Source organism: Hyperolius riggenbachi, chromosome 2, assembly GCF_040937935.1.
Source record: "Hyperolius riggenbachi isolate aHypRig1 chromosome 2, aHypRig1.pri, whole genome shotgun sequence".
NCBI classification, from domain to species: Eukaryota; Metazoa; Chordata; class Amphibia; order Anura; family Hyperoliidae; genus Hyperolius; species Hyperolius riggenbachi.
In genome coordinates this window covers 238,399,711-238,415,337 of record NC_090647.1, presented here as the reverse complement: position 1 = coordinate 238,415,337, position 15,627 = coordinate 238,399,711, and the positions used below count along the sequence as shown (strand labels likewise).

General features: G+C 43.9%; 1 protein-coding gene across 6 annotated transcripts in view; it reads right to left on the bottom strand.

Moving 5' to 3' along the window:
- MSL3 (MSL complex subunit 3) overlaps positions 1–13,199 on the bottom strand; it is an 85,090-nt gene extending 71,891 nt beyond the window's left edge. For all 6 annotated transcript variants that reach the window (XM_068268351.1, XM_068268353.1, XM_068268354.1 and 3 more), the window contains exons 1-2: positions 12,993–13,199; positions 385–467 (exon numbers count right to left, since the gene is read on the bottom strand). In XM_068268351.1, coding sequence (XP_068124452.1) covers positions 385–467; positions 12,993–13,091 — 182 coding nt within the window. In that variant the 5' untranslated portion in view covers positions 13,092–13,199. The remainder of the gene's footprint in view (positions 1–384; positions 468–12,992) is intronic.
- Positions 13,200–15,627: the final 2,428 nt, after the last annotated feature.

Sequence of the window (15,627 nt, the reverse complement as noted above, 5' to 3'; positions counted from 1 at the left end):
AAATAACATTTTAACAAAAATGTTGCCCGTTTTCCCATTATTTTTGGTATGTGGTCAAACGTTTGAGAGCAAAATAAATTGTTTTTTTTAAAAAAGATTTTTAATGCTTTATGGTTATTTTATTTTCGAGGTTTTGTATGTTGGATAAACTACAGAAGAGCGATGCCTGGAGAAAGTAGGAGTGAAATAGGGCCTGGAACTGAGAGGTGGCTTAGCAGAGGTAGTGAAATGGTTTACATTATTAGTAAGTTTAAAAAAAATGGTCTAAATGACAGAAAAATGGGTTTCTGCACAGGCACTTTTACTGTCTTGAAACAAAGAGTAGCTATATGGTCATTGTGACCTACAATAATGCAAGTGACAATCCTACAAAGAGCAACTTACCTTCTATTCCAACCATTAAAATGGATTAGATACTCAGGATTTTTTCTGCCTTTATCATCTTTGCTGACAACAACATCAACAACCTGATTAAAAAAAACAAAATCAAAAATTAGTACATTCTATACACTGAAACTGCTAAACAATGAGCAGATGTGAATTAAGTAGAAATGTTCTTCAGGAAAAAATTCATATGCTTGGTTTCATACAGTTTGGGTTAGGCTGTTGGAGACCAAGGAAGCACTAAGTGATCTATTGTAGGGAATTAATATCGTGTTTCCATTCGCAAGGGGTTGTCAGAAGGAATTCTAATCTAAAAGCCTACTGTTTAAAGGGAACCAGAGATGAACGATTCACACAAAAGAAACATATCAGTCGATAGCTTGTAAAGAATAAATGCTCTACCTAATAATTTCGCCACTCTGGTGTGCCTTTTTGAGTGTTTTTTATACATTATTGTTCCAGGAAAAATCCAATATGGCCGCCGGCTCATATCCCTTCTGCTTTCAGGTTATGAGCTGTTCTGGATGTGCTGTCTAGGCTCTATGAAACTATAGACAGGCAGGGCTGCTGCTGCAGGCTTTCATCTGTGTGCTTTCAACTTTATTATTCTGGTGTGCTGTGTGGCTGCCTGTAGGAAGAGTCTCTCAGAAATGAAACTGCATACAGTAGATAATGATGACTGGCTGCACAGTGCACACAGATCACACAGCCACACTTGTCCGTTTCAGAGCTTCTTTCTGCAGGAGCAGCCCCTCCCATGTCATCAGCTCTGAGTATGCAAAGCAGGAAAGCTGAGCCAGGAGGGGGCAGGCTTGGGCTTGAAAAGACTCCACAGAAGACTGACTCAGCTATAATGATTACAGGTCAAACCTAGACTGAATGCTCAGTCGGGGATTCTTATCACAGCTGATAACAGACAGATCAAGCAGAGAAGAATGAAACTAAAAGCAGGGTAGGTGTTTACTGTAATGTTCCCACTGATAAATGTAATAAAATACATGAGGGTGCTTTATCTCTGGATCTCTTTAAAAGAACAGCCATGGCAGAAACAATAACAATCGTTCAAAACTCTAGGGAAAAAAAAAAGTTGTCAAAGGATAATACCAATAAAATTACTTCATAGAATTCATTTTCTCCAACTGACCTTAACCACTTCCGGATTCTCGGTGCGTATATATACGCCCCTGAATCCTGAAGTGTATACCATGGAAACACGGCCGCTCGTATGAGTGTGTCAGCTCACGGAGGGTGTCTCCGTGAACACCCTGCGAGCCGATCGGCGGCTCGCAGGGTAAATGTAAACACACGGGGAAGATCTTCCCCGGTGTTTACATGTATACGGCGCTGCTGCGCAGCAGCGCCGTAGAGGAGATCGGCGATCCCCGGCCTCTGATTGGCCGGGGATCACCGGCATCTGATAGGCTAAAGCCTATCCCATCAGGCGCAGGACGGAAATCCGTCCTGCGCCGCTCACAGGGGGAGGGAGAGGGAGGGAAGGGGAAGGAGGCCAGGAAGCGCTGCGGAGGGGGGCTTTGAAGAGCCCCCCCCGCAAGCGCAAGCAGCCGGCGGCGATCAGACCCCCCCAGCAGGACATCCCCCTAGTGGGGAAAAAAGGGGGGGGGAAGTCTGATCGCCCTGGCTGCTAGCTGATCTGTGCTGTGGGCTGGAGAGCCCACGCAGCACAGATCAGCACACAATTTCATGGTGTGGAAGTGGTTAAACACTTGATGTGCTCTGTCCAGTGCAGTTGTGGAGAGTGCACTGCTAGTTTGTTTCTAAATGAGGCACATGGGGTATAATTTTAACTGTAACGAGTTGTAGAATACATTTTGGTGTGTCTTAACCTCGAGGACTACAGGCCCCCCAGTGACCAGGCGATTTTTAACAATTCAGCACTTCCCCACTTTAACTATTTATTGCTCGCCCATACAACTTACTTACCAAATGATTGATACCTCCTTATTTTGCCACTAATAGAGAATTTTTTTGGTCTCTGATTGCTGCTGTGATTTTTTTAATAATAAAAAAAAAATGCTATTTTTTATATTTCTTTCCCTCCTCCCGAAATTGTCCTTGACTGCAATTTATTCTTAACAGTACCCTCTCATAGACATCGGCCTATGAGGGGGATTAGATTGTGAGCCACTCCTGATGTTAAGTGACAGAGCTGCCCACAGAACAGTGCTGCGCTAGATCGCAGAGCTGTACAAATGTAAATATACTTTTTTTTCACTACAGCCTGCCAGTCCCGATCGAGCTGGCAGGCTGTTAACAGATCCCTGCTTTGTTCACAGCCAGGGAAGCTTGAGCGTGCGTTCCCAGTTAATCCCAACCACTGCACTTGACGCCAATCGGCGTTAGCTGTCCCCCAGCAGCCATGCTTCCACCGCCCATCAGCATTAGGCGGTCAGGAGCGGATTAAAGCTTAGACCCAAGTCACACACACACACACACACACACACACTAAAGAAAAACTCAATTCAACATAAAAAGTACTTTTCAAAATTATGATCAAACTTGGGAAAGTTTTATGAAAACTACAACAGACATATGTGGTAACATTTTAACCGTTATAAGTAGTAGAATAGAGTTTACAGAGTTTTAGGGTTGAGGCCCATGTCTTGTGTATTCTTTTTAGTCACAAACAATCAAAAGCAATTACATTTTTGCATACTCTGTACCAAAATAAAAGACTTGTAAAGTGAAAACAAAGTGAGAGAATATAAAAGAAAAAAATATATACTGTTACCTTAGAAACTTGGCTTTTTAAAAATGTATGCCATGAGGGTATATTACTATTATCTTTGCATGTAATCATCAATAGTGTTCAGTGAGAAAGCAAAACCAAAAAAGATACCTTTATTTCCAAATACAAGATTGCCACCATACATTGTACTGGTAACAATCTAAATGTTGTAATAATCAGGAAGGATATGCAAATACAATTTGTCGGGTTAACTTATAGTTAGCACCAGGGCTGTGGAGTCGGTCCAAAAATCCACCGACTCCGACTCCTCAGTTTAGGATTCCACCGACTCCGACTCCACGACTCCTCTAATTTGCATATTACAATTTTGTTGATTAAAAGTATGTAACATGAAATTCGTCTCTTAACTGCCAACGCTTAGGAATTTTACAAGACAACTGAAGTGAGAAGGATATGTAGACTACTATATTTATTCCCTGTAGACTAAAACTAGTCCTTGGTAAGAGTACTTGTAAAAGGTACAACCGGAACAAAGAACATCTATCAAGTGTGGGTGCATGTAAGAATGATGTGCAGGTACTCTGCAGGGGAATGAGGAGATTGTAAACAGACAACACCTCTGTGTTCAATGTGCACAGCATTCTCAGTGGATTCCCTGCAGCTCTGTGGGGAGTGCATATGTAGAGTATAGTACTACTGTGTAACAAAGTAAACCTGAGACAGATGAAATTAAAGTTTTATACATACCTGGGGCTTCCTCCAGCCGCCTTCAGGATAATCAGTCCCTCGTTGTCCTCCTCCTCCACCACCTGGATCTTCTGCTATGAGTCCAGGTACTTGAGTCAGTCAAGCGTAGTGCGCATGAACACACTCCGCCGTGAGCGTACTACACCTGTGCAGCACTATTGCGCAGGTGCAGAATGTTCCTGGCTGTGGGAGCGGCATGCGGCCAGACAGCGCTGACTGGCTGAATTACCAGGACTCATAGCAGAAGATCCGGGTGGTGGAGGACAGTGAGGGACTGATTAGCCTGAAGGGGGCTGGAGGAAGCCCCAGGTATGTATAAAACTTTACTTTTCATCCGTCTCAGTTACCCTTTAATTTGTAGTCACCAAACCAAATTTTAATAACATATCAAAATATTTTATTTCATCAGCAAAGGGAGTGCATACATTTGCATAAATCAGCATCAATGCAGAATTATTTCCATCTCGTTGACCATCTCTATTAGTCACATAGCTACACATCAGGCTTTATTCTTACAGCATAGATGTTATTTAGTATATATAAGAGATTCCTGTGTACACATCATATATACAGTCACAATCAGATATGTATATCTGACCTTAAAAATAAGGGGACTGCTTTATTGAAGCAGCACAAGTAACTAATTTTGATTGGTTTATTTCATTTTTGTGGACTAAGCACAGCTATTACTGTATATATACTGTATATATACATTATTTTTAATGACTATTATCTGAGAAATAGAACATTTTATCATATTTTCTATTTTAATTACAGTTACAAATTCATTAGGAGTCGGAGTCGGAGCATTTTTTCCCGACTCCGACTCCAGGCACCCAAAATTGCCCGACTCCACGACTCCGACTCCACGACTCAGACTCCGACTCCACAGCCCTGGTTAGCACTGTTTATTGTAAAGCTATAATGGATGTAAATGGAGAAATAATGCGTTTCTTCTATGTTCTCCCTTATTTTCCCTTAAGGCTTCTTCCCCACTAAGACGTTGCATTAGATGCTACGTTAAGGTCGCATAACGTGCACTTAACGCAACACATAGTGGGGTTGAAGCTGGACGTCAGATCGAGCCGCGTTATGCGGCTCTTCATGCGTCCTGCGATGCCGTGATGCGTTCTTTTGGACGCATGCGGCATCACGTGGTCCCGCCAGCCAATCGCCGCACAGAGCGGCGCTCCAGGAAGTAAACACTGCACGTCACACCGTGCAGTGAATATTAATTAGCCATGTGGCTGGCTGCGGAGGAGGAGGGGAGACCTCCTCCTCCAACACCCCAGAGCATGTGCAAACAATCTAACGTGGCTTAGCCGCTTATAACGCACAGCATGCAACACTTTGTTTTTACCTACTGCGTTACAATGTAACGCAACGTGGGTACTGTGAACAGCCCATTCATTTTTCATTGCTGTGCGGTGGGCTGCGTTACAGGCTGCACCTGTAACGTCTAACTGTGAAAGCAGCCTAAAACGGATCCGAGATGAAAAACTAACTATAACAAGTAACTTGTCTATATATCTTATCTAAAGTTTAGATAGTTTACACAGCAAATCTAGCTGAAAACAGCTTCAATAGAATATGATTATTTCTTCCTGTGATACAATGACAGCAGCTATGTTGTTTGTAAACATTACACAGAGGCAAGCTTATCTGCATCTTGAGCACTCAGTCTGTGAAAAAAACCTAATCCCTCCCCTCTGCCTCTGAAATCTCTGGCTAGTAATACCTCCCCCTCCTCCTGCCCAGACTGAGCTCCCATGAGCCCTTGCTACTGTCTGAAAATGTCTTGGCTCTCTAAAAAACCTGTGGGGGTGGCTTGTTTAGTTTATAGGGAATTAGAGTATAAAAACAAAAAAGTATTTGGCTTGAGGAATGCCCTATAAACAATAGGAAAGGAACACAATTATGCAATGAGTAAACGGTCATCTCGGATCCACTTTAACAATGCATAGAAAATAGGGCAATTACTAAACAAGATTATCACACACCAAAGCCTAATTTGTCAAACAAAAAAAAAAACAAAAAACATATAGATCACTTAGGTTTGATAAGTAGTACTAGAGTTATTGGTGAATAAATGGGAACAGCACTGATATGTGAAAATTGGTCTCGACCTAAAGCGGTTAGGGCCCTTTCACACTAGAGGCCTTTTCCAGCATTTTAACGCCACGGCCATAGTTGGCGTTTTCCAATGTAAAATGAAAGTCCATAGACTTTCATTTTACCTTTCACACTTAACACTGCGTTTTGGAGCGTTGCGTTTTGAAGCTCCCAGGAGCTTTTTTTAGGGCTGACCGCAGCGTTTCTCATTACAGTTGATAGTAATGTGTTGGCGTTAAAACGCCTTCAAAGCGCCTGCAGCCAAAACGCAGCGTTTTAGCCTTTTTACCGCTGCCTGTAGTGTGAAAGAGCCCTTAAAGAGCAACAGTAACCAAGGATTCAACTTCATCCCAATCAGTAGCTAATACTCCTTTTCCCATGAGAAATCTTTACCTTTTATTGCATAAACCATTAGGGGGCTCTGTGTTGCTGATATTGAGGTGAAACCCCTACCCACAGTGTGATGTCATGAGTTTCCTTTCTGTGAACCTTGTTGCATTGTGGGAATAACAGCTGTTTCCAACTGCCAAGCAACCAGTATCTCCCTCTGTGCTTGTGTATATCTATAGAAAAAACAAAAACCTTTCAGCCTATTACATTGTTAGAGGGTGTGGTTATATATATATATATATATATATATATATATATATATATATATATATATATATATATATATATATATATATATATATATATATATATATATATATATACACACACACACAGTTGGTGCTGGTTTTTTTTTTTCTTCATGTCTGCCAGTAGTAAAGAGGATTACATGCAAGCTGGATGTGGATCAAACAATATGAACAAATGATATGGCGTATATCAATCATTTCTTGGTCTTTATTTTTAACTTCTCACTTTGCACCAGGGCTGTGGAGTCGGTCCAAAAATCCACCGACTCCGACTCCTAAGTTTAGGATTCCACCGACTCCGACTCCTCTAATTTGCATATTACAATTTTGTTGATTAAAAGTATGTAACATGACATTTGTCTCTTAACCCTCCTGGCGGTTTGCAAAAAAATCGCCAGGGGGCAGCAAATCTTTTTTTTTTAAATTTTTTTTTTTTTTTTTCATGTAGCGAGACAAAGTCTCGCTACATGATAGCCGCTGCTCAGCGGCATCCCCCCAGCCCCTCCGATCGCCGCCGGCGATCGGAGATCCCGTTCAAAGAACGGGATCTCCCGGAGGGCTTCCCCCGTCGCCATGGCGACGGGGCGGGATGACGTCACCGACGTCATCGACGTCGTGACGTCAAAGGGGATTCCGATCCACCCCATAGAGCTGCCTGGCACTGATTGGCCAGGCAGCGCACGGGGTCTGGGGGGGGGGGGCGGCTGCGGCGCGACGGATAGCGGCGAATCGGCGGGTAGCGGCGGCGATCGGGCACTGCACGCAGCTAGCAAAGTGCTAGCTGCGTGCAGCAAAAAAAAAATTATGCAAATCGGCCCAGCGGGGCCTGAGCAGTGCCTTCCGGCGGCTTACCCCGAGCTCAGCTCGGGCTTACCGCCAGGAAGGTTAACTGCCAACGCTTAGGAATTTTACAAGACAACTGAAGTGAGAAGGATATGTAGACTACTATATTTATTCCCTTTAGATTAAAACTAGTCCTTGGTAAGAGTACTTGTAAAAGGTACAAACCGGAACAAAGAACATCTATCAGGCCCTAGGCAATGTAAGTGTGGGTACATGTAAGAATGATGTGCAGGTACTCTGCAGGGGAATGAGGAGATTCTTCCTCTATTACACATTCTTCATGCACAATCTGAACAAGGTTTATGAGTGACAGACAACACCTCTGTGTTCAATGTGCACAGCATTCTCAGTGGATTCCCTGCAGCTCTGTGGGGAGTGCATATGTAGAGTATAGTACTACTGTGTAACAAAGTAAACCTGAGACAGATGAAATTAAAGTTTTATACATACCTGGGGCTTCCTCCAGCCGCCTTCAGGATAATCAGTCCCTCGCTGTCCTCCTCCGCCACCTGGATCTTCTGCTATGAGTCCAGGTACTTGAGCCAGTCAGGCGTAGTGCGCATGCACACACTCCGCCGCCAGGAGCATACTACTCCTGCGCAGCACTATTGCGCAGGTGCAGAATGTTCCTGGCTGTGGGAGCGGCATGCGGCCGGACAGCGCTGACTGGCTGAATTACCAGGACTCATAGCAGAAGATCCGGGTGGTGGAGGACAGTGAAGGACTGATTAGCCTGAAGGGGGCTGGAGGAAGCCCCAGGTATGTATAAAACTTTACTTTTCATCCGTCTCAGTTACCCTTTAATTTGTAGTCACCAAACCAAATTTTAATAACATATCAAATTATTTGATTACATCAGCAAAGAGAGTGCGTACATTTGCATAAATCAGCATCAGTGCAGAATTATTTCCATCTCATTGACCATCTCTATTAGTGACACGACTACACATCAGGCTTTATTCTTACAGCATAGATGTTATTTCGTATATATAAGAGATTCCTGTGTACACATCATATATACAGTCACAATCAGATATGTATATCTGACTTTAAAAATACGGGGACTGCTTTATTGAAGCAGCACAAGTAACTCATTTTGATTGGTTTATTTCATTTTTGTGGACTAAGCACAGCTATTACTGTATATATACATTATTTTTAATGACTATTATCTGAGAAATAGAACATTTTATCATATTTTCTATTTTAATTACAGTTACAAATTCATTAGGAGTCGGAGTCGGTACATTTTTTCCCGACTCCAGGCACCCAAAATTGCCCGACTCCACGACTCCGACTCCACAGCCCTGCTTTGCACTGCATAGATTTTTTTCCCGCCTATTTCGCTAAAGTTCCTCTTTAACCAATTAAGCCTTTTGGACGTAGCTGCTCTGTTCAAAAGACTGCGGTGTGCTCCTGCGGCTGATCAAGTGTGCTCCCGTGCTGCCCCGTTAGCCCGGAGATCAATAAAATGGGAACACAGTTTCCATTCATTGATTTATGTCCCCGTTAGAAAGACCAATGGCTTCTATGAGAAGCCGCGATCTTTCTAAAGAAAAAAAAAAAAAAACAGTTTCACGTTCTCCCTTCACTTCCTGTAAGCATGATCGCTCGCTTATAGAACGGTAAAAAAAATGACTGAGGCCATCTTGTGGCCAAATCGTAAAACTACATCTACGTTCATTTTTTTAAACGCATAATTAATTACATTTCAAATTAACTGTTTACCTCCCACACTCCAAAAAGCACCCAAATAAATTTTTTTATTAAAAAAAAACATAAATAGTTACACCTAATGGTCTGAACTATTTTTTTTAATATGCATGTAAAGAGGGTATTATAGCCTCAGCAGGGAGAACCGTCATTCATCTCACCCTGCACCCAACTCACCAGCGGCAAAACCATATGTATGCCCTACAACACCTATATTCTATAGTATAGTGGGTGTGTGGCCTTGCTTGCCTTTTCAGTACCAGAATGACAATCAGTTCTCTGAATACAAAAGTTTGCTTTCCTAAAACAGAAAGAATTTGCGATAATTCAGGTTGGAGTGAGCTCGAGATGTCTCCCAGGCACCACTGCTGAATATATGCAAATTAACCATTGTACCCTTAGAAGCTAAACACACCTCCAGAACCGCTGGAATGCAATGATGTGTTAGCTTGTTAATATGTACAGAGCCATAATAATCCAACATGCATACAGACTGTTTCGGATTGTTTGATCCTCATCAGTGCATGGCATGGATTAATTTGGCTCTATGGAGTAGGGCTTGTAAATCCGAGAGGCACAGACTAACCAGCAAGCTCATGGTGACCCAGAACGCATTGGGGTGTGTAAGGGACTACAATGGTCCTAAAAGCCCCCTTACTAAGATGTTAAGAAAAACATAAGTTTGCTTTCCTAAAACAGAAAGAATTTGCGATAATTCAGGTTGGAGTGAGCTCGAGATGTCTCCCAGGCACCACTGCTGAATATATGACTCTCTGAATACAGCTCTCCTTATACATCTAGCTGATCAGAGTCCTCACCCATCTTGGACATGGGCTTATGCTCTCTTGAATATGCTCTCTTGGCAGTGCTCTGGTCAGTGAACAAACTTCTCCGTACTTGGCATGCGAGAATTCAGTCCATACTCAGAACAAAGCCGCTCATACACAGCTATTTCCACCACGTTGTCTGCTGAAAAAGAAGGCAAGTGCAAATACCCTATCTACACACTGTACCTGCTTTGCATTCTCTTGTAGAGGATCCCATTTAAAATGCTGCAATAGACAGTGGTGTTGTGGACCAAATGTTTTAGCAGTGTGCTCTCAGAACACAGAAGGACCTTCAGAACAGTGATGCCGAGTGCTTCCAATGAAGGGTGGTTCCATACTGTGTATGCTCAGTACGGAGCCGCCCATCTTCAGAGGCACTCGGGGGACACAAATGCTTCAGAGGGCTCCCAGAGGCAGCACATTTGAATGGGGCAGAGCACTGGAACAACTCCACTAAGAGGAGAAGGCTCTATAAGATCCATTGCCTTTCCTCTCTCCAAGTATCTGACTTTTGTGGGTGTGTTTTTAGTGTTGCTACAGTTTTTATTTAATAACTCGTACAGTATTTTCATACTTAAAAAATATGCATTTTTACAGTCATCAGAACGCTTCAAGTTATGCTGCAGAGTGCTGTGATTGGAGAACTTTTCCCTATAAAAGATTTCCTACTGGGTCTCCTGAACCACACTTGTGTTGTCTGAGACCCCATTCACACTAGAGCATTTTGCCAGCGATTTCAGCCAAACACTCAAGTGCTAGCGCTTTTTAAAGCGCTAGTGCAATAATAACCTATGGACCTGTTCTCACTTGGGAAATTTGCGTTAATCGCCGGCAATTAACGCATATCACAAACACAAAAAAATTGTATTCTGCACTATTTTCAGGCGATTTCCCGGCTATCGCGTTTAGTGCTTTAGAAGCGCTAATCGCGATCGCGTAAAATCGCCCCAAGTGTGACCGGCGTTAATCACCAAAAAACACTAGAGCAAAGCACTAGCATTTTGTAAGTGTGAATGGGGCCTAAGGGAGCGAAATACTTGTGTCTGCAAAAACTGTAGACTTTTCCCTGCAATCATTTTTGCCACATATGTGCGGTTTAAATTGTGGGTTTTTTTTACAGTAGCCTGTGATTACAATAAGGAGGCAATAATCTAGTTTAGGGGACCCAGCAGACACACCTCATAAGGAAATTAAGCCAACGTGATTCGGTGGACAACACCCTCTTAAACTGGGTTTCAGGTAAGCTGTATTAAACACTATTCGGCCAATCACAACACTTTGTGCTGTAGAGAGGGCTTTGATTGGAGAACCCAATGAGATTTCCTGCTGGGTTCCTTAAACTAAACTAGCAACAATAAGGAATCACGTGTTGTGCGGAATAGTGCAAGTTTTATCTTTTTTTCAATGTTGTGCAGCATCGCAGATTCCTCCTGAAAACACAGCAACCCCATAGCAAATTATTCTGCTTGCGATTTCGCATTGCGGCAAAACACTGCTGAACTGCATAAGTTTGAACCCCTGCTTTAAAGATTTCAAATCATGTTTTGCACATATAACTATGGCCATGTTCGCTGTGGGACATTTACGTTGTGTTCCCTGTGCAACAGGAACAAACAAGTCATAGCTCACGTTACAGCCGCGTCGAGTCACATTGTAAAGCATAGTCAATGAAAAGAAAGCATGCTTCACTGTCACTGCTAACCACCTTGGCGTTAGGATTCTTTACAGATTTTAACGTCTAAATTTGGTGCAATTTTTTTTGCATGTATTTAGACCCAAGAAAAAAAAAATCATGCTGTTAGGGAGAGCTGCAGCAGCCCAGCACTCACTCACCTTCCTGGGATCCAGCGCTGCAGTTTTCCCTCTGTCCTTCGGGTGGCGCTGTAACCCTGTAGTGAGATCGCCGTCTGTCGTCATGACGACAGATGGTAATCTTACCAGGGGATACAGAGCCTCCGTGGAGAGGAAGAACAATGGCAGCAGACATCGGCATCCTCTGGGAGTCTAGTTAATCCACCCGCTGCGAATAACGCTCTGCACAAGCCTCCCGGTGGCTATCCGTTCCTGGTTTGTTTTTTTTCACCCCGGGCTGGACTCATGAATACTGCTAACGTGTGCGTTTGATAACCATGACCCGTTGTACCGCAATGCACACATTATACTGTATGCCGTGTTACGAAGTGGCAGTTGCACCGCACCACTGTGAATGGGACCTGGGTGACTGTAAGCTTACAAGGGCACGGTTCGCTCACCCTTTGGTGCCTTGGAATATGCTTTACATTTTGTTAATGTTACATTTGTCTCTGTAATCACTATGTCTACCAATTCTGCATTATGTACCATCCGTATTTGTATATTCAGTTGTCTCTATTATTACACACCCCATGTTAGGACATTAATCATTTACTTCACATCAATTAGTGGAGATGGCTGTGCAACGCAAAACATACAATCGCACGCCATCTATGATGCAGATGGTAGAAGTGCTGCCTATGCACGTCTACCGTTCTTGCATGTCGCACACTATATGCGCTGCCGAAATGCGCACAGCAGCGAGCAGCGCACAGCAGCGAGCAGCGCATATAGTAGGATCAATGCCTTATGATACAGTGCGGTGTAGGCATTGTCATTGTATGCACCATAGCAACAAAGAACCCACAGACACTATCTGCATAGTATGTGTACTATACACCGAAGTAAAACAAATAAGGAAAAAAAACAAAACAAAAAAACAATACCAGTTACAGCCAATAATTCAATTCTTTACTTTTACTAAACCAGAAGCAGTAAGCTTTCAAAGTGTTCCTCCAAAACGTATTAGATCGTTTTTGTTTGTTTTTTGCAATGTTCTCATAAAACCAATACAGAGACCACCCAACACATGCACACTAAATTGTATAGAACTGCTCTGCCTTTCCAAACTGATGAGGGTGACATAAGCGCAGAGACTCTCCCAACAGAACACACCACACAGCAGAACACACCACCCAGCAACGCCCCTCCCACCTCCCCTCAGCGCACCTTTGCATCGTACAGTACTTTCGCCTTGGTAGGGTCTGGCTCAAAGCAGAGAACTTTCTCCCCTTTTTGGAATTTAAATTTCATTCCCCGCGAGTTCATTTGTTCATCATGGCGAAAAGCAGGAAACGAGACGCCCGCAGCGGCCTCAGCGCCGCATAGAGCATGAGGAAAGAAGGACACCACACTCACAAACACACAGCCACGGCCACCCACTCTGCGCTGAATAACCAATCACCACACAACTAAGAGGAGGACACACCAATGACAAAGCCACATCAACAGCCCACTTCGTGCTGACCGACCAATCACCACACCATTAAGAGGAGGACATACCAATCACACGCTCCTTTTACTGGTGTGGGGATTGGCTGGTCAGCGTGATTTCAGCTCTGTGATTGGAGTGTCTGCTCTTGTTACTGGTGTGGTGATTGGTCGGTCAGCAAGAAATGGGCGGTAGTGGCTCGGTCATTGGTGTATATAGTTGTGTTGTGTGGTGATTAGAGATGGGAAGTTCGGATCTTTTCAATGATCCGGATGATTCGAATCGGATCATTGAAGAGATCCGGATCTTTGATCCGAATCTCGGATCATTTTACTACTGAAGCATTTGGGGTGAAATGAACAGCAGGACAGGTCTGTGGACAGGAGAAGGGGAGGGAGTGGACACACAGAGAAGGGGAGAAGATGGACAGAGGGCAGGGAGTGGACAGAGGAGGGACGAGCAGAGAGCAGAAATGTTTGCACGTAATACCCACATGCTGAAGTCATATGCTTTACATATATTTCACCTATATGCTCATCTGTACACTTTGAAAGAAAAGGTCGCACAGTGAAAGAAAGCATTCCCAGAAGATAAGTGCAGCTGTTTACTGCCCAGTGCAGGAGGATTATATTGCCTTTCAATCACAGTGTCTGCAAAGTTACTGAGCTGTGCTGAGCCAAAAGCTTCCAATGTGATCACTGTGCAGCACTACGGAACAGCCAGCCTATAATGGGCAGCACATTGCAGCCAGTATGTGTGCTCTACACATATCTGGCAGTGGCACCCAATGTCCCCTCTCTCTCATCTACCTGTCCCTGCAAGGCTGCCTCCCATCCAACAGAGCGATCCCTGCTTCCAGGACCCCGCTGACCGCTGAGAGGGGGCGTGTCGCTCCTGGCCCCGCCCCTTTTGCGATCCGAATCGTTCATTTTGATGATTCGGATGATCGACTCATAAAATAGATTCGGATCAAAGATCCGAATCGTTCATGATCCGGACAACACTAGTGGTGATTGGTTAGTCAGCGCGGACTCCGGAGTGGTGTCTTTTCTTCACACTCATGCTTTATGCGGTGCTGAGGCGGCTGCGGGCGTCTCGTTTCCTTTCCTGCTTTTCGCCATGATGAAAGAATGAACTCGCAGGAATTAAATTTAAATTCCAAAAAGGGGAAAAAGTTCTCAGCTTTGAGCCAGACCCTACCAAGGCGAAAGTACTGTACGATGCAAAGGGGAGGGGCGTGGTGTGTTCTGTTAGTAGAGACTAGCGAGTCTCTGCGCTTATGTCACCCTCATCAGTTTGCAAAGGCAGAACAGTTCTGTACATTACTGTGCATGTATTAGGGTGGTCTCTGTTTTGGTTTTATGAGAACATTGCAAAAAAAACAAAACACGATCTAATACGTTTTGGAGGAACACTTTGATAGTTTACTGCTTCTGGTTTAAGTAAAGAATTGTATTATGGGCTGTAACGGGTATTGTTTGTTTGTTTTTTTCCCCCTTATTTGTTTTTCTTCAGTGTATAGTACACATACTATGCAGATAACATCTGTGGGTTCTTTGTTGCTATGGTGCATAAGATGGCATTGCCTACACCGCATTTTATCATAGGGCCTTGTTCCTGCTATACGTGCTGCTGGACGCATTCCACAGTACATATAGTGTGCAACATGCAAGAATGGTAGAAGTGCATAGACATCACTTCTACCATTCCCATCATATGCGCTATCACACTGCTGCATGCATTTTTTGGGAATCGCAGCACTGACCCATTCACTGAAGTAAATGGGACCAGCGGCGCAGATGGTGTGCGATTGTATGTTTTGCGTTCCGATGGCACAGCCATCTCCGTTAATTGATGAGATCAAGGCCTAAATGATTAACGTCCTATTCAGTGCTTGGTATTATTGATTTATAAAGCGTCAACATATTCCAGGGAGCTTATAGGATAAGAAACAAACGGGTGTGTAATAATACAGACAACTGAATAGACAAATATAGATGTTGGTACATAATACAGAATTGGTAGACAGTGATTACAGAGACAACTGTAACCTAATGAACAAAATGTAAAGCAAATTCCAAGGCACCAAAGGGCAGGGCCGGCCCGCCCATGAGGCGGGGTGAAACTTTTGCCTCAGGCGGTACCCGCCCGTCCATGGGTGTGGGGGCCGCCCGAGCTGGAGGGGGTAGCGGGCAGGAAAGGGGTATTGGGCCTAGCGGCGGGGAGGGGGGTCGGACCCCCCCTCCCTCGCCTGGGTCCCCCATCCTCCGCTCCTCTCCAGCTTTAAAAAGTTGCGTCACTGGCTGCAGCTATAAGAGGCAACGGGCGGGGATCACTCACCTCTTCCTCATTCCAGCGTGCGCTCCACTGACG